Source organism: Zophobas morio, unplaced genomic scaffold, assembly GCF_036711695.1.
Source record: "Zophobas morio isolate AGI-343-1 ecotype UQ-CSIRO unplaced genomic scaffold, CSIRO_AGI_Zmor_V1 ptg000031l, whole genome shotgun sequence".
NCBI classification, from domain to species: Eukaryota; Metazoa; Arthropoda; class Insecta; order Coleoptera; family Tenebrionidae; genus Zophobas; species Zophobas morio.
In genome coordinates, this window is record NW_026972136.1 from 10,544,681 (window position 1) to 10,572,677 (window position 27,997).

At 33.2% G+C, this 27,997-nt stretch overlaps 4 protein-coding genes across 8 annotated transcripts in view; 2 read left to right on the top strand and 2 right to left on the bottom strand.

Moving 5' to 3' along the window:
* The window catches only part of LOC135139380 (lysophosphatidylcholine acyltransferase), a 43,387-nt gene extending 42,486 nt beyond the window's left edge, over positions 1 to 901 (top strand). For all 3 annotated transcript variants that reach the window (XM_064069589.1, XM_064069588.1, XM_064069590.1), the window contains 3 exons: positions 5 to 103; positions 152 to 293; positions 342 to 901. In XM_064069589.1, the coding sequence (XP_063925659.1) occupies positions 5 to 103; positions 152 to 293; positions 342 to 469 (369 nt within the window). In that variant the 3' untranslated portion in view covers positions 470 to 901. The remainder of the gene's footprint in view (positions 1 to 4; positions 104 to 151; positions 294 to 341) is intronic.
* Positions 902 to 1,853: 952 nt separating this feature from the next.
* Positions 1,854 to 15,580, top strand: LOC135139522 (RNA-binding protein 25). 2 transcript variants are annotated; one of them, XM_064069786.1, is made up of 10 exons: positions 1,854 to 2,157; positions 2,216 to 2,327; positions 8,293 to 8,517; positions 8,673 to 8,840; positions 8,958 to 9,064; positions 13,420 to 13,562; positions 13,613 to 14,074; positions 14,127 to 14,607; positions 14,692 to 15,252; positions 15,298 to 15,580. In XM_064069786.1, exons 1-10 carry the CDS (start codon positions 2,050 to 2,052, stop codon positions 15,388 to 15,390), a joined length of 2,460 nt encoding a protein of 819 aa, XP_063925856.1. In that variant the 5' UTR covers positions 1,854 to 2,049; the 3' UTR covers positions 15,391 to 15,580. The 2 variants fall into 2 exon arrangements, with proteins under 2 accessions (XP_063925856.1, XP_063925857.1); XM_064069787.1 differs by having other exon boundaries at positions 2,231 to 2,327.
* On the bottom strand, positions 3,288 to 25,100 carry LOC135139521 (mediator of RNA polymerase II transcription subunit 24). Of its 2 annotated transcripts, XM_064069785.1 has the most exons (6): positions 24,312 to 25,100; positions 23,564 to 24,255; positions 20,251 to 20,715; positions 19,550 to 20,194; positions 15,577 to 15,984; positions 3,288 to 3,848 (listed from the first exon to the last, which is right to left on the bottom strand). In XM_064069785.1, the coding sequence occupies exons 1-5, from the start codon at positions 24,850 to 24,852 to the stop codon at positions 15,586 to 15,588; spliced, it is 2,742 nt and encodes a 913-aa protein (XP_063925855.1). In that variant the 5' UTR covers positions 24,853 to 25,100; the 3' UTR covers positions 3,288 to 3,848; positions 15,577 to 15,585. The 2 variants fall into 2 exon arrangements, with proteins under 2 accessions (XP_063925855.1, XP_063925854.1); XM_064069784.1 differs by lacking the exon at positions 3,288 to 3,848 and having other exon boundaries at positions 15,423 to 15,984.
* Positions 25,101 to 25,454: 354 nt separating this feature from the next.
* Positions 25,455 to 27,997, bottom strand: part of LOC135139477 (serine/threonine-protein kinase SMG1-like) — a 55,367-nt gene continuing 52,824 nt past the window's right edge. Inside the window, exons 7-8 of the mRNA XM_064069717.1 lie at positions 26,396 to 27,105; positions 25,455 to 26,333 (exon numbers count right to left, since the gene is read on the bottom strand). Coding sequence (XP_063925787.1) covers positions 26,256 to 26,333; positions 26,396 to 27,105 — 788 coding nt within the window. The 3' untranslated portion in view covers positions 25,455 to 26,255. The remainder of the gene's footprint in view (positions 26,334 to 26,395; positions 27,106 to 27,997) is intronic.

Below are 27,997 nucleotides of genomic sequence, written 5' to 3' on the forward strand. Positions count from 1 at the left end.
ACAGAACTGTACTGGTGCTATCGATTTTAGAGACTACCTACTTGGAGTGTTAGCATTGTCAAATAGCAGAACAACCCTAGATGCAGTAAAATTAGCTTGTAAGGTTCGTATTTGCACTACTTTATCGGCCAACACTCATTTCTTTCCCCAGATATATGACACCAGTGGCTGTGGAAGGCTTTCACCTGAAGATTTCAGCAAAGCCCTTTTCCATACGTTAGCCTTCAGTAAAGACTACGCTTACGAAATTTTCGGACAAGTAGACAGAAACAAACTCGGATACATTACTTTTGGTGAGGTCGTTGTCTTGGAGAATGTCCAACTAAGTTTAACCATTTCAGATAACTTCCTGAGCTATGCGGAAAAGAAAGCCGAATTTGCCAACTTGTTTAGTTTAAGTCATGAAGAAAAGTTCATTCCAAGAAATGGACAGATTTGCCCCAACGACTACTCTCGGAAAATCGATTGATCCTTACACATCCTTCATGTTTAAGCTCCTCAATTCCCGAAACTTGAGTCAGTATTATGGTGAGAAATCTGAACGTACTGCTTTACCGAAAACATGACCTGAAGAATATTTTTATGTACTATTGTAGGATTTCTAGCTTAATGATATTTTCAGGCTAACCAATAGTGTGATAGATATTGTTTAGTAGATACATCAGCAAGTTGTATTTATTTATTTATTTATTGTATATATGATGATTATAAGATTATACATATTTAATATAGTTTTGTATAGACAATACAAGTCATTTCCGATTTTCCAATTTGATATTTTTATTTTTCAGTCTAGGAATAAGGAAACGATTTTTAAGAACATGTCAGTGATAAGTTTAAAGAGATCTTATTGAATAAGTAGCTGTTATTATAATGTTTTTCAATAAATTTACAAAACAAAGTCAGGTTTTTTTTCTAAATATGACCGATAAATAAAACAACCTTTAGGTTGAACTTTCCACACTTTCATTTTATTGTTACAACAAAAGTAATTAATCCATCAGACTGAGAGATTTGTGAATCACATATCATTATCTAAAAAAGATCTTGCCCACGTCCAATGGCTCTCAAAGAACAGTAGGCAAAAACGCACATAACATAGTTATACAACGCTTGTCTGGTTAAATCCAGTCTTCTTCCGTAACCATGAGCTACAATATAAGCTACAACCGCTCCAATGCCATAGTTTATTTCTTTAACAAAAGACACTACTCCCAATCCGACTATATTAAACACAATGATAAGATCAGCAAGGGGCATATCGATATCAGTATGCAGTATATACATCAAAAGCGGGAAGATTGGTACCACAGCCCATGCCCAGCTCCAGTCTTTCGCATACCCATTTTGCAGCCATACGGTAGTAGTGATACACGGAAGAGCAAAAAGAAGTTGACAGTAGGCGGTAAGCCTCACTATGTCATTTAATTTTGAGTTATAATCCATAAGCCACCATATTACTCCCAGAATACTGTTAGTAGCTATAATCCCGTAAGTGATTTGGGGACAAAAAGGGTCCATGTTTTTAACCTCGCTGAGACAGTAGATACTGGTTCCAGCCAAAACTGCATGTGATAGCGCTATGGGAAACTCTTGTCGAGACATTTTAGTAGGAAATTTAGTATGAGCTCCAAAAATCTTGTTTAGTAAATGTCACTGTCGTCACTGTCACGATATTGAAGTGAAAAATTCTAAGTGAACACAATAAACGTAGTTCTTTAGTTACACAATTCGTTTTATTGTTAAATGAAACGAAACAACTACCAAGCACGGTCGATTGAGCTGCCCGCCAAAACCTAGTTATTTCTCACGCTAAGTTGGTACAAGTAACGTTGGCGCCACTGTTGTCGCGATTGACATGTGAGACTCCACAAGCGTTTCTTGCGAAACTTATTAATTCACCAAAAAACTCGTTCTTGATGCGTTTTTAATCAAAAAAACTGACTAAATATTACGCTACCGTAAACAAATAGTGCAATACCACCAGTGCCGTACTAGTTGAGCCCTACTTCGCCTCGCTTGGATGTCCTGATTTTGGCCCAAACTACCATGTCATACCCAGGCCGCCCCCCAATAATGCAAGGTCTTCCAATGGCATATATGTCCATGGGGGGGCCCGCGCCCCCCTTGATGCCCGCCGTCATGCCTTTGCAACATGTAAGTCCCCGCCTGGTTGTCTAGATGTTGTCTTTAGTGGAAATCTTAACTTTGACAGATGGTACCTATTCAGGTAACAAGCGCCCCCCAAATTCGGGCTTTGCCTCGGCTGAACGCCAGTAGGGAGCAGCTGAAGCAGATGCAGGGTCCCGCCGTCACAGTATTCGTCGGTAAGTACCAGCACCGGTCGGTCTAAAGTGTAGAAAAATAAAGTCGCAGAATGCAACTGCATGTATTTTGTAAACTAATTATGAAAGGGGCGATTTTTCGGTCTTGGAAAAGTACAAAGAGACTTTGAAACTTTGTTACTCAAAGCACAAGAATAAATAGCACTGAGTTTAACAAGGTGACTTAAATGTTGTTATTTGTTATTAATAGATGGTTGGTTATGGAGCCAAATAATCGACAGACAGAAGTTGTTTTATTATGCATATAAATATTTCATATTCCCAAATTAGATTTTTAAATAAGCAAGCAATTTTCATATTCATTATTTTGTGCAGTCATGTAAGGATTTGCTGTTTGTTTAAAACTGAATAACTGAAATCATCTTTTTTAAGTTATAATATATAGATGTTTCATTAATTGTTATCATTAGATCTTTACAACCATTTTATTTTTGAAATTCCAATGCGACTGCAACTTTCATGTTTTCTCGACGTTTCATGACCTCTAGAGTAAAAAAAAGTGGACTCCCGTTTCCGTCTGTCTGTTGTTTGTTTGTTGTCAAATTTTATATGTACATTAGGAATATCATGTAGATGGTAAAACGCTAATCAAAATTTGGCTGATCATCCCCACCACTAATGGGATGTTGTTTCAAAAATTTGCACTAATATTTTTTTTATTTTATAAAGTAGGATGCATCGAGCTTTTTGTAAAAAAGAATCAAAACTGTATAAAACATTTTGCAATTTAACCTTAAAAGAGTAAAACCGAATTCTCTGAAATCTTTAAAACGATTTAAGGTTGTCGTAATCATGGGTAAATCGTTAATCAAAATGTATTCGTATGTATCCTCTCCCAAAAAAACTCTGAAATACGCAAAACATTGTAACTCTATACTTGTGGTTTATCAATGCTCTCATAGTTTTTAGATTTACTTATACAGGGTGACTAAAAAATGAGGCTTTCGAGAAATCGGTTTTATTTACCTTCGACCAATTTTTTGATATCACATTTTTTCGTTTTTTCAATTTATCAATATTTCGACTTCCAAATTTTTCAATTTTTCATATCTTCAACTTTTCGATTTGCAAATTTTCTATTTTGTATATTTTTCAATATTGTACAATTTTTCGTTTCCAGAGTTTTTCAAGTTCTTGAATTTTAGTTTTCATTTTTCCGATTTTTAATTTTCTGATTGATTTTTCCATTTTTCGATTTTACAGTTTTCCAATTTTGCAATTTTTGGATTTCCAATTACATATCCGAATTTTCTATTTCTTCAATTTTCAATATTTAGATTTTACAATACATATTTCACTTTTTCCATTTGTAAGTTTCTCAATTTTTAATCTTCCACTATTCAATTTTCGTTCTTCAATTTTTCAATTTCTTGATTCTAGTTAAAGGACCCAGGTGGGTAGTTGGCATCGTGCTTCCCCGCTACACCTTGGGTCGTGGGTTCGATTCCAGCCCAGCGTCTGGGTGTTGTGTATATCCTGTTTCCCTGTAGTTGGGCCTCCGGCCTGTTGGAAAACATAATTGAATAAAATAAATAGTTTTTAGATTTTTCAAAGTTTTCCGTTTTTTCAATTTGCAGCGTTTCCATTTTTTTCATTCGAAAAGTTGAAAATTCCAAAAATTGAAAAAAGGACAAATGAAAAATTGCAAATCCCGAAGCATTGAAGAAGTGAAAGATTGAGATACTTAAAAATCGAATGAATGAAAAAGTTTTAAAATCCAATAATTAAAAAATGAAAACATTCCAGAATCGTAAAGTTGAAAAATCTGATATTGAAAAAAAGAAAAATTAATAAAATAAAAGACAGTAAATCAATTGAATAAAAGAAAAAAAATGAAAAATTAAATTTGGAGAATTTGTAAATTAAAATTCGAATAAATGAAAAAGTTTTAAAATCCAATATTTAAAAAATGGAAAAATTCCAAAATCGTAAAGTTGAAAAATCAAGGAATTGAAGAAACGAAAAATTAATAAAATAAAAGAAATTCAATTAATTGAATTAAAAAAAGACAAACGAAAAATAGACGACATGAAAAATTGAAAATTGAAAACTCGTGAAACTCAAATCTAGAAATTTAATCGTTCAAAAACTGAAAAATTATAAAATAAAAAGTTGAAGAGTTGCATATCGCAAAATTGAAGAAACAAAAACAATATTAAAAATTGAAAAATTGCAAATCGAAAATTTTAATAAATGAAAAATTAAAAACTCGAAAATTGAAAACTCCAGAAATTTTAAATCCAAAAGGTTGAAGAAACAAGAAAAATTAAAGTAAAGAAACGAAAAATTAAAACATCGAAAGACTAAAAAACGAGACTTAAAAATCGAAAAAACCAATGAATCGAAAAATTATAAAATTTTCGGAAAACTGTAACATTGAAACATGGAAAAATTGAAAAATTAAATATCGAGGAATTGAAAAATTAAAAATCGGATCGATGAAAAAGTTTTAAAATCCAATAATTAAAAGATTCGTAAAGTTGAAAAATTTAGAAACTGAAAATTCTGAACAAACAACAACAAATTAAAAAATCTAAAAGTTGAAAAATTTCACATTGAAAAAAAGAAATTGAGTTATTCAATAGAAGAAAAAACCGAAAAATTGAAGGCAGGAAAAATTGAAAACTCGTGAAAGTTGAAAAGTCGAAATACTGAAAAATTTTAAAATAAGAAGTTGAAGAGTTGCATATTACAAAATTGAAGAAACAAAAACAAAATTAAAAGTTGAAAAATTGCACATCGGAAGCTTGAAAAATCGAAAAATTTGTAAAAATAACGAAAATATAAGACTGAAACGAATTTTAAATCGAAAAATCAAAGTGAAGAAACGAAAAATTGAAACATTGAAAAACTAAAAATCGAGAAATTTAAAAATCGAAAAAAAACAACGAATCGAAAAATTATAGAATTGTCAAAATTGTCTAAAAGCTGTAACATTGAAACAATTAATTTACCGAGAAATCGAAAAATTTCAAAATCATGAAGTTGAAAAATCTAGAAACTGAAAAATCTGAAATTGAAAAAACCAAAAATAAAAAAATCTGAAAGTTGAAAAATTTCACATTGAAAAAAAGAAAAATTGAAGACATGAAAAATTGAAAATTGAAAACTGCAAATCTAGAAATTTCATAAACATCCAAAAGTTGGAAAATCGAAAAACTGAAAAATTTTAAAATAAAAAGTTAAAGAGTCGTATATCGCAAAATTAAAGAAACAAAAACAAAAAATTGAAAAATTGCAAATCGGAACATGGAAAATTCGGGAAATTTGTAAAAATAAGAAAAATATAAGACCGAAATGAACAATTGCAAATCGAGAATTTGAAGAATGAAAAATTAAAAAACCGAAAAATTGAAACATTGAAAAACTAAAAATCGAGAGACTTAAAATCGAAAAAAACCGATGAATCGATTAATTGGAAAGAAGAAAATAAAACGAATCGAATCTATAAATTATAGAATTATTGTCAAAATTTTTCAAAAATTGTAACATTGAAACATCGAAAAATTGAAAAATCAAAATTCGAATAAATTGAAAAGTTTTAAAATCCAATAATTAAAAAATGGAAAAATTCCAAAATCGTAAAGTTGAAAAATTCCACATTGATAAAAGAAAAATTAATAACAGAAAAGAAATTGAATCAGTTGAATAAAAGAAAAAACCGAAAAATTGAAGACATGAAAAACTGAAAATAAATTGAAAACTCGTGAAATTGCAAATCTAGAAATTTAATTATCCAAAAGTTGGAAAATCGGAAAATTTGTAAAAATAAGAAAAACAAGACCGAAATGAAAAATTGGAAATAGAAATTTTAAATCGAAAAATTGAGACATTGAAAAATCAAAAATCGAAAAAACCAATGAATCGAAAAAACCAATGAATCGAAAAATTGTAAAATCGAAAAATTATAGGATTGTTAAAATTGTCGAATAACATTGAAACATCAAAAAATAGAAAAATTAAAATTCGAGTAAATAAAAAAGTTCTAAAACTTGATACTTAAAAAATGGAAAAATTCCAAAGTTTTAAAGTTGGAAAATTTCACATTGAAAAAAAGAACAATAAAATAAAAGAAATTGAATTAATGAAATAAAACAAAAAACCGAAAAATTGAAAACTCGTAAAACTGCAAATTAAGAAATTCATACGTCCAAAAGTTGGTTCCTAAAAAAGAAAAATTCAAAAATCTGACAGTTGAAAGATCGAGAAATTCAAAAATTTCACATTAAAAAAACATTTAATAAAATCAGAATATTGAAAAACCGAAAAATTGAAGACATGAAAAATTGAAAATTGGAAACTCGTGAAAACTGCAAATCTAAAAATTTTACATCGAAGAGTTGGAAAATAAAAAAATCGAGAAAATTAAAAATTGAAAGATTGAAGAAACGAAAAATTGAAATAGTTGAAATTGAAGAAACAAAAGATTATAAAATCGGAACATTGAAAACTTGAGAAATTTTAATTCGAAAAATTGCAGAATCGTTAAACTGAAGAAACGAAAAATTATAAAATCGAAACATTAAGAAAACGAGTAATTGAAAAAATAATGAAAATAAAAAACTGAAACGAAAAATTGCAAATTGAAACATTAAAAACTGAAAAATTGAAACATCCAAAAGTTGGAAAATCCAAAAACGGAAAAATTTAAGAAACAAAAAATTGAAATAATTGAAATTGAAAAAACAAGATTATAAAATTGGAACATTGAAAAATTAAAAAATTTGAAGAAATGAAAAATTAAAGAATCTAAAAATTAAAAACTGAAAATTCGAGAAATTTTTATTCGTAAAGTTGCAAAATCTAAAAATTGAAGATATGAAAAATTGAAAAAATAATGAAAATAAAATTGAAACGAAAAATTCCAAATTGAAAAATTAAAAACTGAAAACTCGAAAAACTGAAAAATGTTAAAATGAAAACTCGAAGAGTTGCATTCGTAAAAGTGAAGCAACAAAAAAAAATCAAAAATTGCAAATCGAAAAATTTAAGAAACGAAAAATCGATAATGTTGAAACTGAAAAAACAAAAAACTATAAAATCGAAACATTGAAAAATCGAACAAATTAAAAATTGAAGAAATGAAAAATTCAAGTCAAAAAAGCTACAGAAGTGTTATTTATACGCTACTAGTTTTTACTTTATAAAGGTTATCAAAAAAAAAAGCAAAGAAACGGGATTTGTTGGGCTGCGCAGGGAAGTTTTGTCAAAATAACCTCCAACCAATTTTTTTAATAATGTAAAGATTTACAAAAAAAATCCCAATAGTCTTATTTTTAACGTCTATTATATTGCAGTACTTTATGGAGATAAATATAGAGCTACCCGCTTTGTTATGTATCAGTTAAATGAAATCTTAATACACAGAGTGTTTATAAAAAAATCAAAAATATTACAATTTTCAAATACCGATAGTTCAGTTTTTTCGGATTGAACATCCTGTATTTTATGACTGTATCTTACTCTGTTTTATATACTTTTTGCTTGAGTGTGTTGATGTATCTAAAATAGAAAAAGCAGAGACCATTATATACAGGATGGTCTATTTGAAAGTAACTGAAATATAAACATTTCAAAATTATAATATATCTACATTGTTTCATTAATTTTTTAAAGATCCTAGGAATGCAGTTGCTATTACTATATGAACAGTTCTAAAAAATATGAGTGAACTCTAGGTAACTCCACGTCGTTTACCGAACAGATGGAGTTGTAAAAGTGCTCTTACTTTGTTTTGGAATGGATAAACCAGGTTGAGATTCTGATTATATACCTAGAATTTCATAATAAAAATCTGTCCTTTAGTTCGAGAAATACTTTTTAAATAAAATCGCCAACAGACGGACAGACGGAAATCAGAAACATGTCTTTATCGCTGACGTTTGAATAAAAATATTATTATTACCTCGTTTTTATTATTATTATAAATATCAATCGCCTTTCGCAGGAAACATTACGGAAAGAGCCCCCGACGCGATGATCCGACAAATTCTCGCCGCTTGCGGACACGTCATTAGCTGGAAGAAGGTAAAAGCATTTGGTTTTTGTGAACTAGCTGGACCTGACGCCGGCTTAAGGGCTGTTAGGTTACTTCACGATCTTATGGTCGGGGACAAGCGGCTAGTGGCGAAAGTCGACGCCAAGACAAAGACTGTACTAGATGAATACAAAGGTAAGGGTCTCGGTGGATTGCTTGAATTTCGATGTTCATTTTAATGGCTTCTCTTCAGTATATAGCAGTAAATTTGTATAAGTACGATAAATGTAAGTTTGTTGTTTGAGCTAAGTGGGGGCGGGTGTTCGAATTTTAATCGCGATTTTCTTCAGCCGAAAGAAGAAAAAAGGAAAAGGGGTCGTCGCCGCTCCAGGACGAGCCCGAAGAGGACGTCTTGGACGAAGAAACCCAAGCCCTGGATGCCGTGGCCATGGAAAGAATTAAACAGATTCTCTGTGAGTATGAAGACGAAATGAATAACTTCGAGCTTAAAAAAGAAGGTAAGTCGCACGACTCAAGAGGGCAGACTGATGGTCTTTTAGAGAGGAATTTTTCTTCTGTTGGAGAATTTTAGTCTGCCGTCGTCGGTAAGAGTGCTAACTCGTCATTGTTTGCAGAGGAGGTGATAGAAAAGTGTCATAAAGTGTTAGAAGAAGCCGACGTAGAAGAAGAAAAACGCGATTTGATAACGAGAGAGATCGGGAAGTTCCGAGAGATCATGAAAGTAAGTTGAATATTTTCACATTTAAGACACTTATCTAAAATGGGGCATATCAATGCAATTCGGGCAGAGTTGACTGAAAATGTATGAATTTTCAGTTGTTGTTTCGAAATTCATGTGAGGGCAGGGGGGTGATTTTTTTTAAATTCAAAGTATTAGAAGTAAGGTTGCGCTCATATGGTGCTTGAAACCAAACAGGCAAATGGAAGCAACGCAGTCCCACCTAGGTTCGGCCCATGGCGCCGCTGGTGAGTAACGTGTCAACAGTTATCTCCACTGTACCTTATTAAATACACACACATATTTTAAAACGTGTGTTTTTTGCTTTCTTGAAGCCTGTCACATTTTGATTGCGCTACGTTAAAATGTGTGTGTGCTGTTTGAATATGATTTTTCTCCTGTTTATTGTTCGATACATAAATAGTTACAATTGAGTAATTTTTTGGATGGATTTTGATTAGAATGGAGGAATGATTGTAACGATTTGTGTTGATGAGATTTATTGTTATTATTAGTCCACTTTTTGGTAATATTAGTTAGTTTTTGTGCCACGGGCTGTATTTGTAAGTTATAGTCCGTGGTGTAATTTGTTATCGTCGAAATTGTGGAGATTCGCAAGTTGGGGACGTATCTCAAGTTCAGTAAGGATTTATGTCGTCTGTTGCGAGAGTAAGTTAAAACAGTACATGTAGAAATGTCTTCATATTTATTTTTAAGCATACGAATTCATTCGAAAATATTTGAAAGTTGGAAGTGTGATGTTTCACCTAATCCTAGACTCGAAATCCTGGATTTTTTGCTGCTACTGTTTTATTTAGAATTATATAGTCAGACGATGGTGGATTTATAAATTACGCTTTAATATACATCGACAAATAAAAAACTACTTGTTCATTTGGAATAGTAACTCGTTTAAATTTTGAAAATTTTTCAAAAACTAATTCCATCTTTCTAAAATAGTTTAAAGCAACGAAAGATCTAATATTAACTTAGATTTTTATTAAGTATTGTAATCGAGTCCATCGGACGACTAAATACTTTTATGTTTTCTCGGTGTTTCATAACCCTAACAGTGCGAAAAAATAGGTCTCCCATTTCCATCTGTTTCTCTGTCTGCCGTCTGTCCGAATTTGTATTAGACAGATAATCGCTGAAATGCCGACCAAAATTTGGATAAACATACCCACCAACAATAGGATGGACTCATCTCCAAAATTTAAATTAGTAAATATTATTTCAATTTCGTAAAAAAAAATCATCCTTCACATGTGGTTAATGAATCCGTGTTCAATTTTTACTCTAGACATCCAGATTTTTCAAATTTTATAATTTTTCGAAAAATCTGACTATTCGACCAAGTTTTTGATGTGACAATGTTTCAATTTCTCGACTTCCAAATTTTGCAATATTTCTGTAATACAATTTTTTATTTTTTAATTTTTCAGTTTCTGAGTTTTTAATTTTTCGATTTTTCAATTTTTGTTTTTCCATTTATCCCTTTTTCCGATTTCTTTAATTTTCAATATGTCAATTTTATAATACATATTTCGTTTTTTCGTTTGCAGTTTTTCGGTTTTTAAATTTTTCAATTCAATCTTTTCGATTTTTCAATTTTTCGTTTCTTCAAGTTTTCAAGTTCTTGATTTCCAATTTCTAGATTTTTCGAAGTTTTCTTTTGATTCGAAAAGTTAAAAATTTAAGAAACGAGAAATTGAAAAATCAAGTAACTCAAAAATCTACAATTGAAAAATCTAAAAGTTGCAAAATCTCACATTGAAAAAAGAAAAAATAAGTTCAGAACATTGAAAACCGAAAGATTTTAAAAATAAAGAAAATAACAAACCGAGATGAAAAATTGGAAACTCTTGAAAATGCAGATCAAAAATTGCATAATTTAAAGATGAAAATTCAAAAGAATCCGATAATTGAAAAATGGAAAAATTCTAAAATCGTAAAATTGAAAACTAGAAAAATTGCAAATCAAAAATTGAAAAATAGAGAAACTGAAAAATGTTAATTGAACAAAAGATAAATTCAAAACATCCAAGAATTGGAAATTCGAAAGCCTGAAAAATTTAAAAATGAAAAGTCGAGGAGTTGTGTATCGTAAAATTGAAGACACGAAAATTGAAAAATCAAAAAATTGTAAAAATAAAGACAATAAAAAACCGAAACGAAAAATTGAAAACTCGAGAAATTTTAAAAATAAAGAAAATAAAAAACTGAAATGAAAAATTGCAAATCGAAAATTTGAGGAAATGAAAAATTGAAAACTCGTGAAAATGCAGATCGAAAATTGCATTAAAACTTTAACATCCAAAAGTTGGAAAATCGGAAAATTGAAAAATTTAAAGATCAAAACTCGACAGAATCCAATAATTGAAAAATGGAAAAATTCTAAAATCGTAAAATTGAAAAAGTGAAAATATTTTAAAGTAATTATTATTACATATTTAAAATGAAAACTAGAAAAATTGCAAATCAGAAATTGAATAAACGAGAAATTGAGAAACTGAAAATTTTAAATTGAAAAAACAAAAAATTGAAAAATGTCATATTTAAAAATGAAAAGTCGAGGAGTTGTGTATCGTGAAATTAAAGAAACGCAAATTGAAAAAATTGAAATCGAAAAAACAAAAAATTATAAAATAGGAATATTGAAAAATAAAAATAAATGTAAAAATAAAGAAAATAAAAACCAAAACGAAAAATTGAAAAAATTAAAATTGAAAACTCGAGAAATTTTAAAAATAAAGACAAACAACTGAAATGAAAAATTGCAAATCGAAAATTTGAGGAAATGAAAAGTTGAGAAATTAAAAATTGAAAACTCATGAAAATGCAGATCAAAAATTGCTTAATTTAAAAACTGAAACATCCAAAAGTTGGAAAATCGGAAAATTGAAAAATTTAAAGATCAAAACTCGAAAGAATCCAATAATTGAAAATTGGAAAAAGTCGAAAATCGGAAAATCTCAAAGTACTTATTACATATTTAAAATGAAGACTAGAAAAATTGCAAATCAAAAATTAAAGAAACAAAAAATTGAAAAATCGAGAAACTGAAAAATTTAAAAACGAAAAGTTGAGGGGTTTGTGCATCGTCAAATTGAAAAAACGAAAATTGATAAAATTGAAATTGTAAAAATAAAGAAAATTAAAAACCAAAACGAAAAATTCAGAAAAATAAAAGTTGAAAACTAGAGACATTTAAAAAATAAAGAAAATAAAAACTGAAATGAAAAATTGTAAATCGAAAATTTGAGAAAATTAAAAATTGAAACATCCAAAAGTTGGAAAATTGGATGACAACTCGAAAGAATCCAGTAATTGAAAAATGGAAAAATTCTAAAATAAAATTGCAAAAGTGAAAATTTTTTAAAGTAATTATCACATATTAAAAAAAAATATAGAAAAATCGAGAAACTGAAAAATTTTAAATTGAAAAGACGAAAAATTAAACTATCTAAAATTCAAAAATCAAAAAATTGAAAAATATCACATTGAAAAAGAGCAAAATTTGAAACATTCAAAAGTTGGAAATTCGAAAGTCTGAAAAATTTAAAAATGAAAAGTTGTGTATCGTAAAATTGAAAAATCAAAAAATTTAAAAATAAAGAAAATAAAAAAACCAAAACAAAAATTGCAAATCGAAACTTTGAGGAAATGAAAAATTAAAGAATCGAAAAAAATTAAAAACTTGAGAAATTTTAAATCAAACAATTTAAACTTGAAAACTCGAAAATTTTCGAATCGAAAAACTGAAGAAACAAAAAAAATACAGATTTGAAAATCACCACAAATATATATAATAGTTACAAATAAAATCGTATTTTTATTTTTTTAATAAAAACAGTTTTATCACGAATAGTTAAATTATAAAAAAATATACAATTTTAAACGCTCTGAAAAGTACGAATTTATGTCCAAAATAGAGGTGTTCCGATTCGAAAAAAATATGTTTATACACAAAAATTCACTTTAAAAATCCGCTTCATCGCTAGACACAATTCTGAATAAAACAGTTCCTTCTCGAATCTCCTTACCTGTGGAAACCATTTTTGGAATATTTTCGAATGGCTTTCTCTGGATATAATTTATTGGTCCATAAACATTAACAATAAAAGCTATCCCTGTATAAACCCCTATGAACTAACATGTTTAAAATTTTCTAACTCGTTACAGCATTGAATGAAAAATGCCAACACAATAAAAAAGATAAATTGAACGATTTAATTTTAAAAAATCCGTAACGTATACCTGATCATCCAGTGGTATGAGAAAAACTTTTTCAAATAAATATTAATTTAAACGTGACTTTCGACTAGATCATTAATTTCCGGTCGTTTCTATTTTAGAAACAAGAGGAAGAGAAGGAAGTCAGCAAACGGAAAAAAGAAGAGAAGGAGAAGAACCGTGAGAAATCGCATTCGCACTCGCCGAGCCCGCGAAGAAGGGAAAAAGATGACAAGAGAAGGCGGCGGTCAAGATCGAAATCACGGTAAGTTCGTCATTTTGCGCATTGTACATGATATAATTGTGCGATTATAGGACGCACGAGCACAGCAGAGAACGCGAGAGGGAGCGCGACCGTGAGCGCGAGAGAGACAGGGAGCGAGAGCGTGAACGCGAAAGAGAGCGAGAAAGGGACAGAGAGAGGGAGCGGGAACGCGAGAGGGAGCGAGAACGCGAACGGGAGAGAGAACGTGAGTTGAGGGAACGCGAAAGAGAGAGGGAAGAGAAGAAAAGTGCCAAGGATTTGTTGAAGGAGAAGGAGATGGAGGAGGAGGCGAAGGAGAAGAAGAAGGCGGAGCGGAGGGCTAGGGAGAAAGAGGCGGCGTACCAGGAGAGGTTAAGGGCGTGGGAGACGCGCGAACGGAGGAAGGCGAAGGAATACGAAAAGGAAAGGGAGAAGGAAAGACTAAAGGAGGAGGAGCGGGAGCACGAAGCGAAGAGGCTGAAGGAATTTCTGGAGGATTATGATGATGAGAGGGACGACATCAAGTATTACAAGTATGGGGGAGTTCCATAGGGAATTTTGTTATTTATGGTGTGTTTTTTGTAGGGGAAGGGAACTGCAGAGGAGGCTAGCGGAACGCGTGAAGGAAGCGGAACTCGATAGTAGAGATAGGCAGAAGGAGAAAGAAGAAATCGAAGAATTGAAGAGTAGAATATTTTCGGGCGAACATGAAGATCCAAATGCTGAGTTTGAACGGGCGAAGAAAGAGAAAGAAGACCAGTACAGACCCAAGTTGCTAATTGATGTTAATTTAGAACACTGGAAGCAAAAAGAAAAAGAAAAGGAGAGAGAAATGGAGCGGCAAAAAGCGAGAGAAAGGGAACGTCACAGGGAAGTCGAAAGACAAAGAGATAGACAAAGACAAAGAGAAGAAAGAGAGAAATATGTAATGCAGCAAGCGGCTCAGGAGTTGGCAGCAGTGGAGGCTGAACCCATTGACAGTGACAGTGACATGGATGACAATCACTACAGTCCAGCCCCACCAGAACCAGATGCCAACTCTAATGATGACTCAGAATCAGCAAAAGTAAGTTTACTTACTTGTGTTACTTAATAAAAAAAATAAGTATAGTTGAAGTGTTTAATAACAATTTTTCTTTTTACTTTTTAGTGGACTCAAGTGCAAGTTGGCGACGAAGACTCCCGACATTCGTTTACCTCAAACCACGAGGAAAATCCCCCTCCACCCACTGGTACAGGAATGAAGATCACCCTAGCTAAACCCATCACCTTCAGCCCTCAAAACCAACAACGCGACCCGAAACGCAAAAAGTTGGATCTTCGCGAGGTCTTCAATCCCGATGAAGACGACAGCAACACGCAAGTGAAGAAGCGGAAACTCGTTCCTTTGGACTACAGCGAAGATAAAAAGAATAAGAAAGAGAAAGAAGGTGAGAAAAAATCAGAAGAATCTATAAAGTCCCAGGAGGAAAAGAAAAAACACATCAAATCGTTAATAGAAAAAATTCCAACTGAGAAAGATGCGCTTTTCGCGTATCAGCTCGATTGGTCGGCGATCGATAATAGTTTAATGGAGAGGAAAATACGCCCTTGGATCAATAAAAAAATTATTGAGTATATAGGGGAACCAGAGCCCACTCTGGTCGATTTTATTTGTTCCAAAGTTCTGGCGGGGTCTCAGCCGCAAGTCATATTACAAGACGTCCAAATGGTAAGTGGAGTCGCGTTTTAAACGGTTGGTAACACTGGTTTGCAGGTATTAGATGAAGAAGCAGAAGTTTTCGTTGTGAAGATGTGGAGGTTGATAATTTATGAAGTGGAAGCGAAGAAGCTAGGATTAGTGAAGTAGCAGTTATTCAAAGTGTATATAAGAAAATGGACTTTAGATTTACGTTTGTATAATTTATGTACATCAAGCTATCACTTACGTTGACAGGGCAAGAGTATATAATTATATTAAGCCTGGCATTCAGAATCAATTGAATATTTTATGTAAGCATGTTCGACATTTGGAAGAATAAAACGATTTACTTACAAAATACACTTAAACATTACTACTCTCTTGCGATACATTCCTTAAATGATAGTTGCGCAGAACGCAGAGATCTTTGGCCATGTTGTTTCTACCGTGTGTGCTACGAACGTCGTGTAAATGCAGCAGGATTGGGTAGGTGAACAGTTCTGGGAGTGTCCTCAGTAAGTCGGTGATAAGAGCCGGGGGGATGGCGGCCAGGAGTGCATTGGCCGTCGGAATTTTCACCTCCACCAGACCCTTAATCAAGTAGAAGGCAAAGTAAGTTTGCTGAGTAATGTAGCCTTCGTGGATGCCGTCTTCAAAAATTATTAATAGTTGTCGCAGGGCTGAGACGAGCTGGTCCATGGGAGATCCGTCCTCCATGCTGTCGTTCAAACGGGCGACTTTGGCAAGAGGTTCTTCGGGTTCCTGCAACAAATGAGAATTTAAACGCGATGGCACAGAGCCGACAACTCACGAATTTGTTTTTTCTGAAGTTTCGGCTTATTTGTTGGTTTTAATGTTATTTACATATTAGATCAGGATTGACGATCACACAAAATTGTACCTGAGTTCAGCCAATTCTATAAGCTAAATACGGTAAAATTCCTATACATATTCCTAACATACATATAAAATTGACAATAATCAGTCCGGTAGTTTCGAACAAACGGCAGATAGACACACCGACAGACGTGTATTTCTTCGTACTCTCGAGGTCATGAAATGTCGAAAAAACGTAAAACGTCGGTTGATGAACTCGAATACAATACTTCCTTCGCTTACGCTCGGGAAGTAACAATGAAAAAATAAATTAAAAAATTGGTTGAACGTTATTTCGATAGAACTTCCCTAGCCCCTAAACTCCAGACGAACAAATACAACCTCGAAAAATTATATCAACTTTAAATTTGAACTTTTTTTTTTCATCTTTATAGTAAGTTTTTCCTTATTTTTTTTTATAACGTTATTAACATTGTAGCAAGGACACATATCAATTTAGTATTAATAGACTCCTTAGAGTTTTGGAACCCTTGGAATCCTCGAAATCTTTGATATTTAGAGGACTTTGAACTTCCACAGTAATTGGAATATTTTCACAACTTCAGTAAAATGTTTAGAATCCTCGAAATCTTTGAAATCTAGAGAAGACTTTGAACTTTCGTAGTACCTATTTGGAATATTTTCACAAATTCAGTAAAATGTTTACAATTTCTAGAACTGAGTAAATTTTCGGAAATTTCCAGAAGTTACAGCTTTTCTAAATGTTATAAAAATATCAGTCTTCGGATATGCCAGAATTCAACATTTTCCTCAGTTTTCAAGATTTCTAGGTCTTCCAGATTTTTCACACTTTCTAGATATTTCGAAATTTTCTAAAATCAATAGACCCCAAGAGTCTTTGAAATTTTTGGAATCTTTAGAATCTAAGATGTACAAGATAATACTTACGGTGTTCAAGACCCCTAATACTTGTAGGATTTATAACAATTAAAGGAAGCATTCTGCAGATTTTTAGGATTATTGTTTTGTTTAGTCTTTGGAATCTTTAAAATTTTTGTCGTGTTAAGAGTTCATGCGTTTTTTACAAGTGATAGAATCTTTGAAATGTTTGGAACATAATTTTAAAAACGTTTTTAACGTTTAACGTCCTTAGAGTATTTCGAATTTTTAGAGTTTTCAGAGTCCTTAGTGTCTTTACAATCTTTGGAAATTTTGGACACATACTTCAGAATTACTAAAAACTTTATAAAGTTTAGAATTTTTATAGCTTTAGAACATTAATTCTCCTAGATATTTACAATTTTTAAAATTTTGTCGGATGTTTCTTTTATTTAAAACCTAAAACTTTAGTTTATTTAGCATCTTTGGTGTCTTTACAATTCGCAAATTCTAGTACATATATGAAATCTTTAAGATTCTTAGAACGTGTCGAGTCTTTAGAATTTTTGAAAGGTTTGAAACTTTGGAATTTTTAGAATATCTACATCTTATGATTGTGTAAACTTTTGAAATTTTGAGATTTTTATTTTTTTATTTTCTTTTCATTTTCGGGAATTTTGTAATCTGCAAATTTTTCAAAATTTGTAGAATGTTCAGATTTTCCAGATTAGCCCAATGTTTCAGATTTTCCGAAGTACACAAAATGATCAGAATTTTGAAATTCAACATTTTCCAATCATATTTTCAAGATTTCTAGGTCTACCACATTTTTCCCACGCTTTCTAAATTTCTTCAGATTTTCTAAAATTTATAGATCTCAAGAGTCTAAATCTTTGGAATTTTGGAATTTCCGGAATGTTTACAGTTTATTATAAGATATAAGAAGATATTAGGGTGTTCAAGGCCTTCAGTGTTTTTAGGATTTAAAAAAATTAAAGAAACCATTTTTCCCATATTTACGATTTTTAGGTCTTTAGGATTTTTGTTTTCTTTAAAGTCTTTAGAATTTTTAAAATCTTTGGCATTCTAGGAGTTCACGCGATTTTTACAGGTTCTAGAATCTTTGGCTTTTTGGAATTTCTCTAGAACCTTTAGAATCTTTTAAGTATTCGAAACAGAATTTTTGAGCCTTTATAATATTTAACCTTTAGACTCTTTAGAGTCTTTCCAATCTGTGGAAATTTTGAACACTTTGGGAATCACTAGGATTTTTAAAAAGCCTAAAATTTCTCCAATTTCTAGGCTCTTAGGACCCCCAGGTTCTTTAAAATTTTTAAGGTTTTGTTGGATCTTTTTTATATTTAGAACAATAGAACTTTAGTTTATTTAGAATCTTGAGTGTCTTTACAATTCGCAATTTCTAGTGGATGTAAACCGCGAAAGCTTTTGTACTTTTTGAATCTTTCAAACCACTACAAACTTTGAAATCTTTAGAATCTTGAATCTCTAGAATTTCTATGATCTTTAGAGCTTTCCAAGTTTCATTATTTTTAAACACTGCAGTATCTCTAGAATTTTAAATATTTTTAGATCTTTAGGATTTATATCATCTTTTCAATTTTTAAATATTTGGAATCAGGAATTTTCGAAATTTTTGAAATCCCTTTACAATTTTTAAATTTCCGGCTTTTTAAATTTTTTGACATTCCTAGTTCTTAAGAGTTTTTAGCACCCTTGAAAGCCTTAAAACTTTTGAAAGGCTTAGAATATTTGGAACGTTCACAACACTTGGAATCTTTCCACAAATTCGGTCAGAATTTTAGAATTTCTGTAATTTCTAGAATTAACATTGTACATATGTATTTTACAATTTTTACATTTATTCGGCAAAATTGAAAGATGGTGTCATCGATTATTATCAAACAAATTTTTGTTAGACTTTTACCATTTACACGAGATTTCTATTCAAAAATGGACACAAACGACAGAAACAAGAGATCTATGTTTTTCGTATTCTAGACGTCAATTTTCGGGCAATGGAGTGAGCCGTTCCCGATTTAATCAATAAAATCAAATGACTCATTCATTAACTTTTATGAGTCACCCTGTATATGTATAATATATCTAAAACTTTTAATGCAATGATAAATCACAATAACTCATTTTGCATATTTTGGATAAGATTTATTCGGCAAAATTTTGAGATGACGTCATCGATATTTTAGAAGGGGCTAAATGAATAAATTTTGCTTAACGATTTACCATGATTACGATAACCTTAAAATATTTACAAGATTTCAAAGCATTCGGTTTTGCAGTTTCAAAGATATATTGCAAAATATTGTTTTTCGGTTTTGAATTTTTTCCAAAAATTCTGGACGTCATCCCATACAAAATATGACAACAATCAGTCCAGTAGTTTCGGCGATTATTTGTTTAATAAAAATGAATACACCAGACAGACACACGGAAACAGGAGACCACCTTTTTTGTACTCTAGAGGTCGAGAAAATATGAAAGTGGTAATTCGGCCGATGTACTCGATGACTATACTTCCTTAGCTTACGCTCGGGAAGTAAAAATCTGAAAAATAATACACATCGATACTTACCTCCGTAAAAGCATCAAACGCCGTATACACGCAATAACACGTCAAGTACGCCAACGCCAGCAGCTGCGGTTCCATTAACGAATCCGCCTGTAGATCATTATACAACATCTGCGGCAAAATATGCGTCAATAGCTCTAGAGTGCAGGCCCCAATATCCACATGGAACGCAGCCAGCGCCAAATCCACACCCCTCTGCAGCTGATCTCTATACCTCAACTTCATCAACTCCTGGACGACGGCTGACACGAGCCACCTAGGTCCAGCCGTGTCCAACAAACAATGCAAAGTCTTAGCCGAACTATGGTCCAACCAACCCCGACGAATAGCCGCTGACCAGGCGGAATGCAGCTGCTCGATTGCCGGTTGCCGAGAGATCAAATGGTGGCTGCTCTTAGTTTGGAGAGGCAACTGTACGTCGCGCTGCATCTTCCTGATGATCTCGCAAGTTAGCTGCCAGCGCTCGCGTAGACTGTCTTCTTCGGCAGCTGGAGGCGCCAGGAGCTGCTGCACCATGTTGACGGGCTTGAGGAGGTTCTCCTGGGGGGCGGTGCGCATGTACGCGCACAACCAGGCGGCGGCGGCGAGCGGGAGGCAGCACATGCGGCCGCGGACGGCGTCCAGGATGCGTTTGACGTCTGAAGGGGCCTGGAAATTAAAACAGTTCCAGGGTTGGATATATTAAATTTAACCAAGTTTCCTACCAAGGCTCCCTGCTCCCACGCTACCAACACTTCGTGCATAACCCCCGCCATATTGAACAACACGTCTTGCCACTTAACGGTCGACTTGAACTCAGTTTCGCCGGCATTGAACTGCTGCAAAAGCACCTCAACGGTGACAGGGTCGCCCAGGCGAAGCAACTGCTCGGGGGCTTTCGGGCGTTGTCGTTCTACCATACAGGACCTCACCCATTGCTCAAAGAGGGATTCTCCGTCCGGATCTAGGACGGCGTTGGCGCCGTAATTTTGGACAATGGCCACCAACATTAGAAAACTTATATCGAAAAGTTGAGCTCTGGCTTTGTCTCCGCCAGATTTCGAGCATTCGTTGAAACGTATTAAGCGAGCCACTAGGGTTCGGAGCTGGCCTTGGACTGTGGCCACTGCTAGAATGAGTTCGAAGCTTTTGCCTGTCAATACTTGGTGAAGCATTCCCAGAAGTGGGTCCTGGAAACATAAAAATTAAAAAAAAATGTTTGCTAATCTCTATAAAGTAGAAACCAGTGGTATAAATAGTCCGCAGCACTGAGAACGTGAAATATATTTAAAGCAGATAACTAACGAGAAAAACGCTTTTCAAAAAATCGAATATCGAGAAAACTAAAATATCACAATAGTGATAAATACATAGAGAAATTGAAAAAAAAATTAAAAATCGAAAAAATGAAAAACCGCAAAATCGAAAAATAGTTGGACCTTTTAATTATTTTAATCATTGTAATTTCATTAAGCTTTTGTAAAAATCCATGTTACTAGCTTGTAAAAACCTGAAGATGACTTCAATATGTAATAAAGTCGAAACATGTCGTTATCGTTATCAATCAGCCTCCTAATGAAAAACTTCGCACGTTCAAGAGGTGGAAAATAACCCCAAATCAACATCGAAAAATCGAGTAATCGTAACATCAAAAACTTTAAAAATCCAGAAATTGGAAAATTCCTAAAATTGAAATGTTGAAAAATTTCAAAAATCAAAAAACCGAGATGGTGAGAAATCGAAAAAAAGAAAAATTGAAACATATATTAGAAGATTTAAAATTGGCACACAGAAACATGAAAAAATCACAAAATCGAAAATGGACAAATCGGGAAACTGAAAAATCCCAGAACTGAAATGTCGAAAAAATGAAACATTGAGAAATCAAAAACTCGAAAAATCGGAAAATTGAGAACTCGAAATAGTCCAAAATCGAAAGATCGAGAAAAAGACGAAAAAATTAAAATTTAAAAAATCAAAATATCGAAAAATTTCAAAAATCCCTTAATTTAAATGTTGCAAAATTGAGAAATCGAAAACTTGAAAAATCGAGAAATCAAAAAAACGAAAAGTCGAAAAATTACAAAAATCGAAAAACCGAGATATCGACAAATCGAAAAACTATAAAAACACAATAGAAAATTTAAAATCGGGAAATTGAAAAATCCGAAACATTCAGAAGGCGAAAAACCTGTAAATTGAGAAATTCAAATAGCTCAAAATCAAAAAATTCAAAATTGAAACATCGAAATATCGAAATCAGAAATCTTGAAAAACTGAAAAATCGAAAAGTCGAAAATTTTCAAAAATCGAAAAACCGGGATATCGAGAAATCGAAAAACTGAAACACATTAGATTTTATTAAAACCGGGAAATTGAAAAATCCGAAAACTGAAGTGTCGAAAAATTGAAAAAACAGAAAACCAAAAAATCTAGAAATCGAAATTGAAAAATTAAAACATCGAGAAGTCGAAAAACCGGAAAATTGAGAAATTCGAACAGCCCAACATCGAAAATTTCAAAATTGAAATACATTAAAAAATTTAAACTTGGAAAATCGAAACATCAAAAAATCGTAAAATAGAAAAATGGAAAAAATGAATATACAAAATTAAAAAAATTATTTAAAAAAATCGAAAAACAAAAAAAAAACAAAAAACAAATCCAAAGATCAAAAATTTAAAAAAACAAAAAATTGAAAAATCGAAAACTGAAAAATTGAAAAGTTGAGAATCGAAATAGCCCAAAATCGGAAAATTTAAAACTGTAACGTAAACTTAAAAAAAAAACGATAAAACGAAATATCTAAAACTTGAAAAATCGAAACAGAGAAATCGAGAAATCGAAATATCGAAACATTAAAAAAGTGACAAATTGAGAAATGGAAAACTTGAAAAAGTGAAAAATTGGGAAACTGAACAATCGAAAAATTGAAACATGAAAATTTCGATAATCATGAAACTGAAAATTTGAAAAACTGAAAAATCGAAAACTTAAAAATCTGAATAATGGAAAACTGTAAAATTTAAAAAATAGAAAAACTCAAAAATTGAAAGAAGAAAAGAAGAAAGAAGAGAGAAGCTGAAAAATCCAGAAACTGGAATATCGTAAAATTGGAAAATCGAAAAATCGAGAAATTGAAATATGTAATTGAAACAAATCAAAACATCAAAGATGGAGAAACCGAAACAGAAAAATTGAGAATTCGAAAGAGCTCAAAATCGAAAAATTCAAAATTGAAACAGTTAAACTTAAAAAATCGAAAAATTGAAAAATCAAAAGATTGAGAGATCGATACATAAGAAAGTAAAAAATTGTAAAATTTAAAATTTCGAAAAATTGAAAGACAGAAAAATCGAAGAAAGGAAAATTCGAGAAATCGAGAAATCAAACATTAAAAACTCGAAAAATTCAGAAATCGGAAAATCTTAAACTTAAAAAAACGAAAAGTCGAAAAGTTGAAAAATTCCAAAACTGAGACATCGAAAACCGGGGAAATCGATAAATTGAGAAAGTGAAAAATCAAAAAATCGATTAATCGTAAGATTGAAAAATCCTAAACCTGAAATACAGGAAAACTGAGAAATCGAAAAATTGTTATTCAATTTGTTTTTGTTTCAAAAAATCTCCACGTTTATTACAAAAATTCAACACGGATTCATAAACCAGAAGTTCAGGACTGTGTTACTTTTTATTTCCAAATTGTAAAATATTGTTATGTTATACAAGTGGAGGAGTAGGTTATTTTATAAAATTTAAATAAAATTTACTATTGTAAAATTTGGAGACGACGTCATCCTACTGCTACAATCTACATACACACAAAATTTGACAACCATCAATCCGGCAGTTTTCAATATTATCTGTCTAATAAAAATCGACATAGACGACAGACAGACAGAAACGGGAGACCCCTTTTGCGTACTCTAGGGGTTATGAAACGTCCAGAAATCATAAAAGTAGCCAGTCGCCCGTTGGACTTGATTACAATATAATACTTCCTTAGGTTATATTCGAGAAACAAAATTTTAACATTACCTGTATTTTATGATAGTCCGTGGACAACGTCTTCAAAATCCCCGCCAGGGTCGGCTCTGCACAAATAATAACTTTCGGTATCCCCGCAGCCGCAGGCGCAGTGTCCAGTTTCAGCGTTGGGGGCGCTTTTCTCTTCTCCAACAAGTGTTTAATCTGAGTGTCTGTAATTAACCGAGCTTTCACTAATTCGCCCAAAAGACACTCTAAACTAGAGCAGGAGCTATTGGCGTCCATAGCGTCCAAAAGGGGGCTATGTTGCAACATTAATTCCACCGCATTCACAATACTCGAACTATCATTCTTCCCCGTCAACTCCATAAGAATATGTGGGACTTTCAAAAACGCAAAAGCCCCCCACTGGCTTTCGTGTGAAGTTTGATTCACGTCATATAGTGCCAATAAACTGCCTCTCATCAACTCAGCGTAGAGGCGGGGGCCGTCGAAACCTTTGAGTTTCTGGAAAAGTCTCAACTGCTCCGAGAGCGAGCTGGTGGAGGCCCCCGGGTTACCCACGAGTTTGACTTCCAGCCAACACTGGATCAAGGTGCCTGGCCACTTCTCGCTCGTGATTGGTAGACTTAAAGTGTTGACGTCAATGTTTTCTAGTTTTTTCACACATTTAAAGAGGTCGTCAGACTCGGCGAGAGAAGCCCCCAGTTCGAGACATTTTCGGTTAGTTTCAGAAAACAATTCTACAAAACGTAAAATTATATGTTTAAAAAAAAGTTTGGAAGAAGAATTTAAATACCTGGATCGCTGTACCTCGCCAAGCACATCATCGATACGTAAAAATCGTCGTTCATCAATGTCGTTAACAAAAACGACGCTTTTTGTGTCAAATGGGGGGTGCCTTTGCACTGCAATAAAATATTCAGCAACCAACACACAATCGATAGGATTGCTGTTGCAAGCACTGTTTCTTCCGGTTTTCCGCAACAAGTTACCCCTGGTAACATTCCTTCAAGAAATTCCAAGAGGTTGAAAACGCAGTGGACCTTATTTAACTGGTTGTATTTGCTAAGACGTTGTAGAACAGCCGCATGAGACACAAGTTGAGCACTTAACGAATGTCTTAAGTAACTTAAAACTAACTGGTTGGCACCGGCGCCTACTACAGCTTGTTGCAAAATGCAGTCCGCTAGATTGTACACGTCGCCGCTGACACCTCTCGGAAGGACTGTTTTGATGTTGATGCCCCATTGTAAATCAGTCCAGCGCTCACGCCACGCTTTAAGTAGGAGGGCTTTCAGGCAGCTTGTTTTACTTGTGGTCTTTGATTCCATTACCATTTTGAGCGGATTTAACGGAAATGGTTATAGGTTAATTTTTATACTCAAAACACAACCTTCGGTTTCATGTAAATTACTAATTCGGTCTTTTCGGTCCAAGAAACACTAGCGAGTTAGGAGAGAAACCCACTTATTATAAATATCGATTTTCGTTCTAAATCTTCTACCGTGTTTTCACTAACCTAAAAAATTCTGTCGTAAATGCAACTCTGACGTTCACTTGTTTATGTTTTTGACGTTTCTCCCTCTACTGTGGCCACCAATGATGAAGAGTCCTACGAACACGTGATCTGCGAACAATTTCCCCATTGGTAGCTGCTGATTTGAATACCGTAAAATGGGTACGCGAAGTTTCCGTAAAATGCGACAACCGATTTCTGCTAAAAAGTTTGAATGACACGTGGCAAACTTTGGGCGTAACAGATTTACACCGACATTTTAATTGCAACATCCAATGAACGATCCGCTTTACAGAGTCCAATAAGGAACAATTCTGTCGGCGCGCCAAATACAAAACGCTTGCACCTTTTTCTACGGTGGCAAGTATTTAGTTTGATTTTTAAAAATATTGAGGATATGAAAGAAAAAAAAACTGCACAGCGGAATAGGTATATTCTATATTATTATTAAAAGAAATCAGAAAAAGTAATAAACATTGTACACACACAAAGATTTAAGGCATTCTTTTAGCGTGTTATTAAAGAATGAGGACGTGTCTTCGGAAACATTTATTACAATTTCTAAATAAAAATCAAACTTATTAAAAAATAATAACACCCTAGATAAGCAATAATAAGAACGTACTACATCTAAAAATCAATTTATACCTTTGTCAGATCCGTGATAAAGTTACGTATGAAGAGCTAGAGCATGATTGAAGGGTACCTACTAGAGTTGAAGGTATAGTAACATTAATAGTAAAATCCCAACTGAATTTACACACACGCAGCCACGACGTAACTCCCACGTGTAAATCCAGTTCAAGTACCGCAGATTTTTATGGTACGATGAATTTTTCGATTCCAAATACATCGATAAGACTCCATTTTGAAAACATAGAAACTACCGTTTAGGCAGCGTTCGTCGACTCTGACATTACCGTTGATAATTAAAATGAAAAGCAGCATTAACTTTTGAGATATACTTTACTATGTTCAAGTGGCAGAGTTTTACCGATAGTGCAAGAACGGTGTGTTTATTTTTTGTTTTTTTATTTTTTCAATATTCCCTCGATTCCTAAATCAAATTCTTGCAAGAACAATAAAACTAAGCGACTTGGCCTGATGGGCAAGTATAGTTAGAGATGGCGCTGCTGCTTCACCCACGGCGACCAGTGCGCACTGGCGCATTACTAGTACTGAAGAGAGATCCAGGCAGGGCTTTACTGCCGCGCTCGATGCACTTCAAACCCACGGTGTCCAGCCCTCGTACAGGAGGGCCAAGTTATCCAAGTTGGTCGCCTCGCGGATTACGTAATCCACCTTCGAAAACACAGAAAAACCTGGTATAAGAAAGAATCTCCAAAAAAATTCATTTTATTTACCTGCTCTTGAGAAGTATATTTTCTGCCAGGATCTGGATCTCGTCCTTCCAACTTCATTTTAACCCTGCGCCACACATTAACAGCATAAGCGTTCCTCTGTTGTCCCTTCGTATTCTCCTGCTTCGCCATCTTGGCCGGACTCACAGAGACGCAATCTTGCCTGATCAACTGAGGCCGATTCCTTTTCGCCTCCAAATTCAGCAAATCGCCATAGATTTGCTCGGTGCGCTGTTCGAGAAGATGCAAATAGTCGACACACGTCTTCACATCCTCCAAGTTCATGTCTTTTTTGAATTTCGAAAACAAAGACGAAAAATTGTCGATGTACTGTCGGTAGTCGGAAACGAACTGTTGGGTCTGGGTCCCGTAGTCCTCGATTTTCGTCATGGATTTGATGAGGGACTTGACGTCGCTCATCAGTTTGCAGTGGGTGTTGTAGACCTCTTTGAATTTTTCGATGGAAGAGGTCAGGTCGTCGTAGACGCAAAGGAGGGTGGCTCTGTCCTCGCTCAGTTTGCGTTGGGACATGGTGATGAGGTCCGAGATTATCTCGGAGATGGCTTCAAGCCATTTCGGGTTGTGTAATAGATCGGTGGTTAGTAGGTTCATGATGCTTTCTTCGGTGGGGGTGAGAACGTCGTTTCGGGAAGTCGTGTACTGACAAGCGATCCTCCACTTTTCGAAACTGTTGAGGAAGAGCTTGTCGTAACCTGTAAGAAAACGAAAGAAAATTAGTACAGACCGTTCAGGAGGTTAATTTTCCCTTATTTAACTCTTCAAGTAGTCATTCTTAATTTGGTCAGTCTTTATTTTAGTACTGACAAGTGAACTTCGAGTCCAAAATGCCAAAAGTTTCTGCAAGTAACTGTTAAGTAAGTAAAAAAATGTAGGTTGTAGTACTTTGTCGCTTGTGAGTAAAATTATGGGAGGAGAATTTGTAAATGTGGATATAGATCAAGTTGTAATAGGAAATTTAAAATTTGCTCCAATAACCTACGTCAATGTTGAAAGATCGTTTTCAATGTTAAAACATGTGTTGTGTGAGGAGTGCGGATCATTACTAATGGAAAATTTAAAAACATTTAATAATCTATTGCTCTGATAGATAATACTAGCCCCGCCCACCCGCCCTCTCTTTTCTTAGGGGGTATGTCATCTGCCAAAATCAATCTTATTTTAGCAGGTACTAGCCCCGCCCACCCGCCCGCTCTTTTCTTAGAAGGTATTTCATTTGCCAAAATCAGTTTTACGTTAGCAGGTACTAGCCCCGCCCACCCACCCTCTCTTTTCTTAGATGATGTCATCTGCCAAAATCAGTCTTATCTTAGCAACTAATTTTTACAAAAAATTATCAAAATTTGGAAACACTACGAGCTTATCTATGCTTTAATGGATTTTTCTTTCGTTGGTTTGGTTTTTGTTTATAATTTATAAATTTCTTATTAAATGTTTTTTCGGTTTATTTATCAATGAAAAATAACAGCTTGTTTTATTAATAATAATGCACAACAGTTACCATTGTTACTAAGAAATCAAATTTTACTTTGATAAAATTAAGTTTTTTTCGTAGTCCAGATCATAAAGAATTTTTTTATTATATTT

Excerpts from the sequence above, each read along its gene's own strand:
- LOC135139522 (XM_064069786.1), top strand. The coding sequence starts at position 2,050 with ATGTCATACCCAGGCCGCCCCCCAATAATGCAAGGTCTTCCAATGGCA. Across the intron at positions 9,065-13,419 it reads AGTTCCGAGAGATCATGAAA|AAACAAGAGGAAGAGAAGGA; the intron begins GTAAGTTGAATA and ends TTTCTATTTTAG. Across the intron at positions 13,563-13,612 it reads CGGTCAAGATCGAAATCACG|GACGCACGAGCACAGCAGAG; the intron begins GTAAGTTCGTCA and ends GTGCGATTATAG.
- LOC135139521 (XM_064069785.1), bottom strand. The coding sequence starts at position 24,852 with ATGGTAATGGAATCAAAGACCACAAGTAAAACAAGCTGCCTGAAAGCC. Across the intron at positions 24,256-24,311 it reads GGCGAGGTACAGCGATCCAG|AATTGTTTTCTGAAACTAAC; the intron begins GTATTTAAATTC and ends TACGTTTTGTAG. Across the intron at positions 20,195-20,250 it reads CGTGGGAGCAGGGAGCCTTG|GCCCCTTCAGACGTCAAACG; the intron begins GTAGGAAACTTG and ends TTTAATTTCCAG.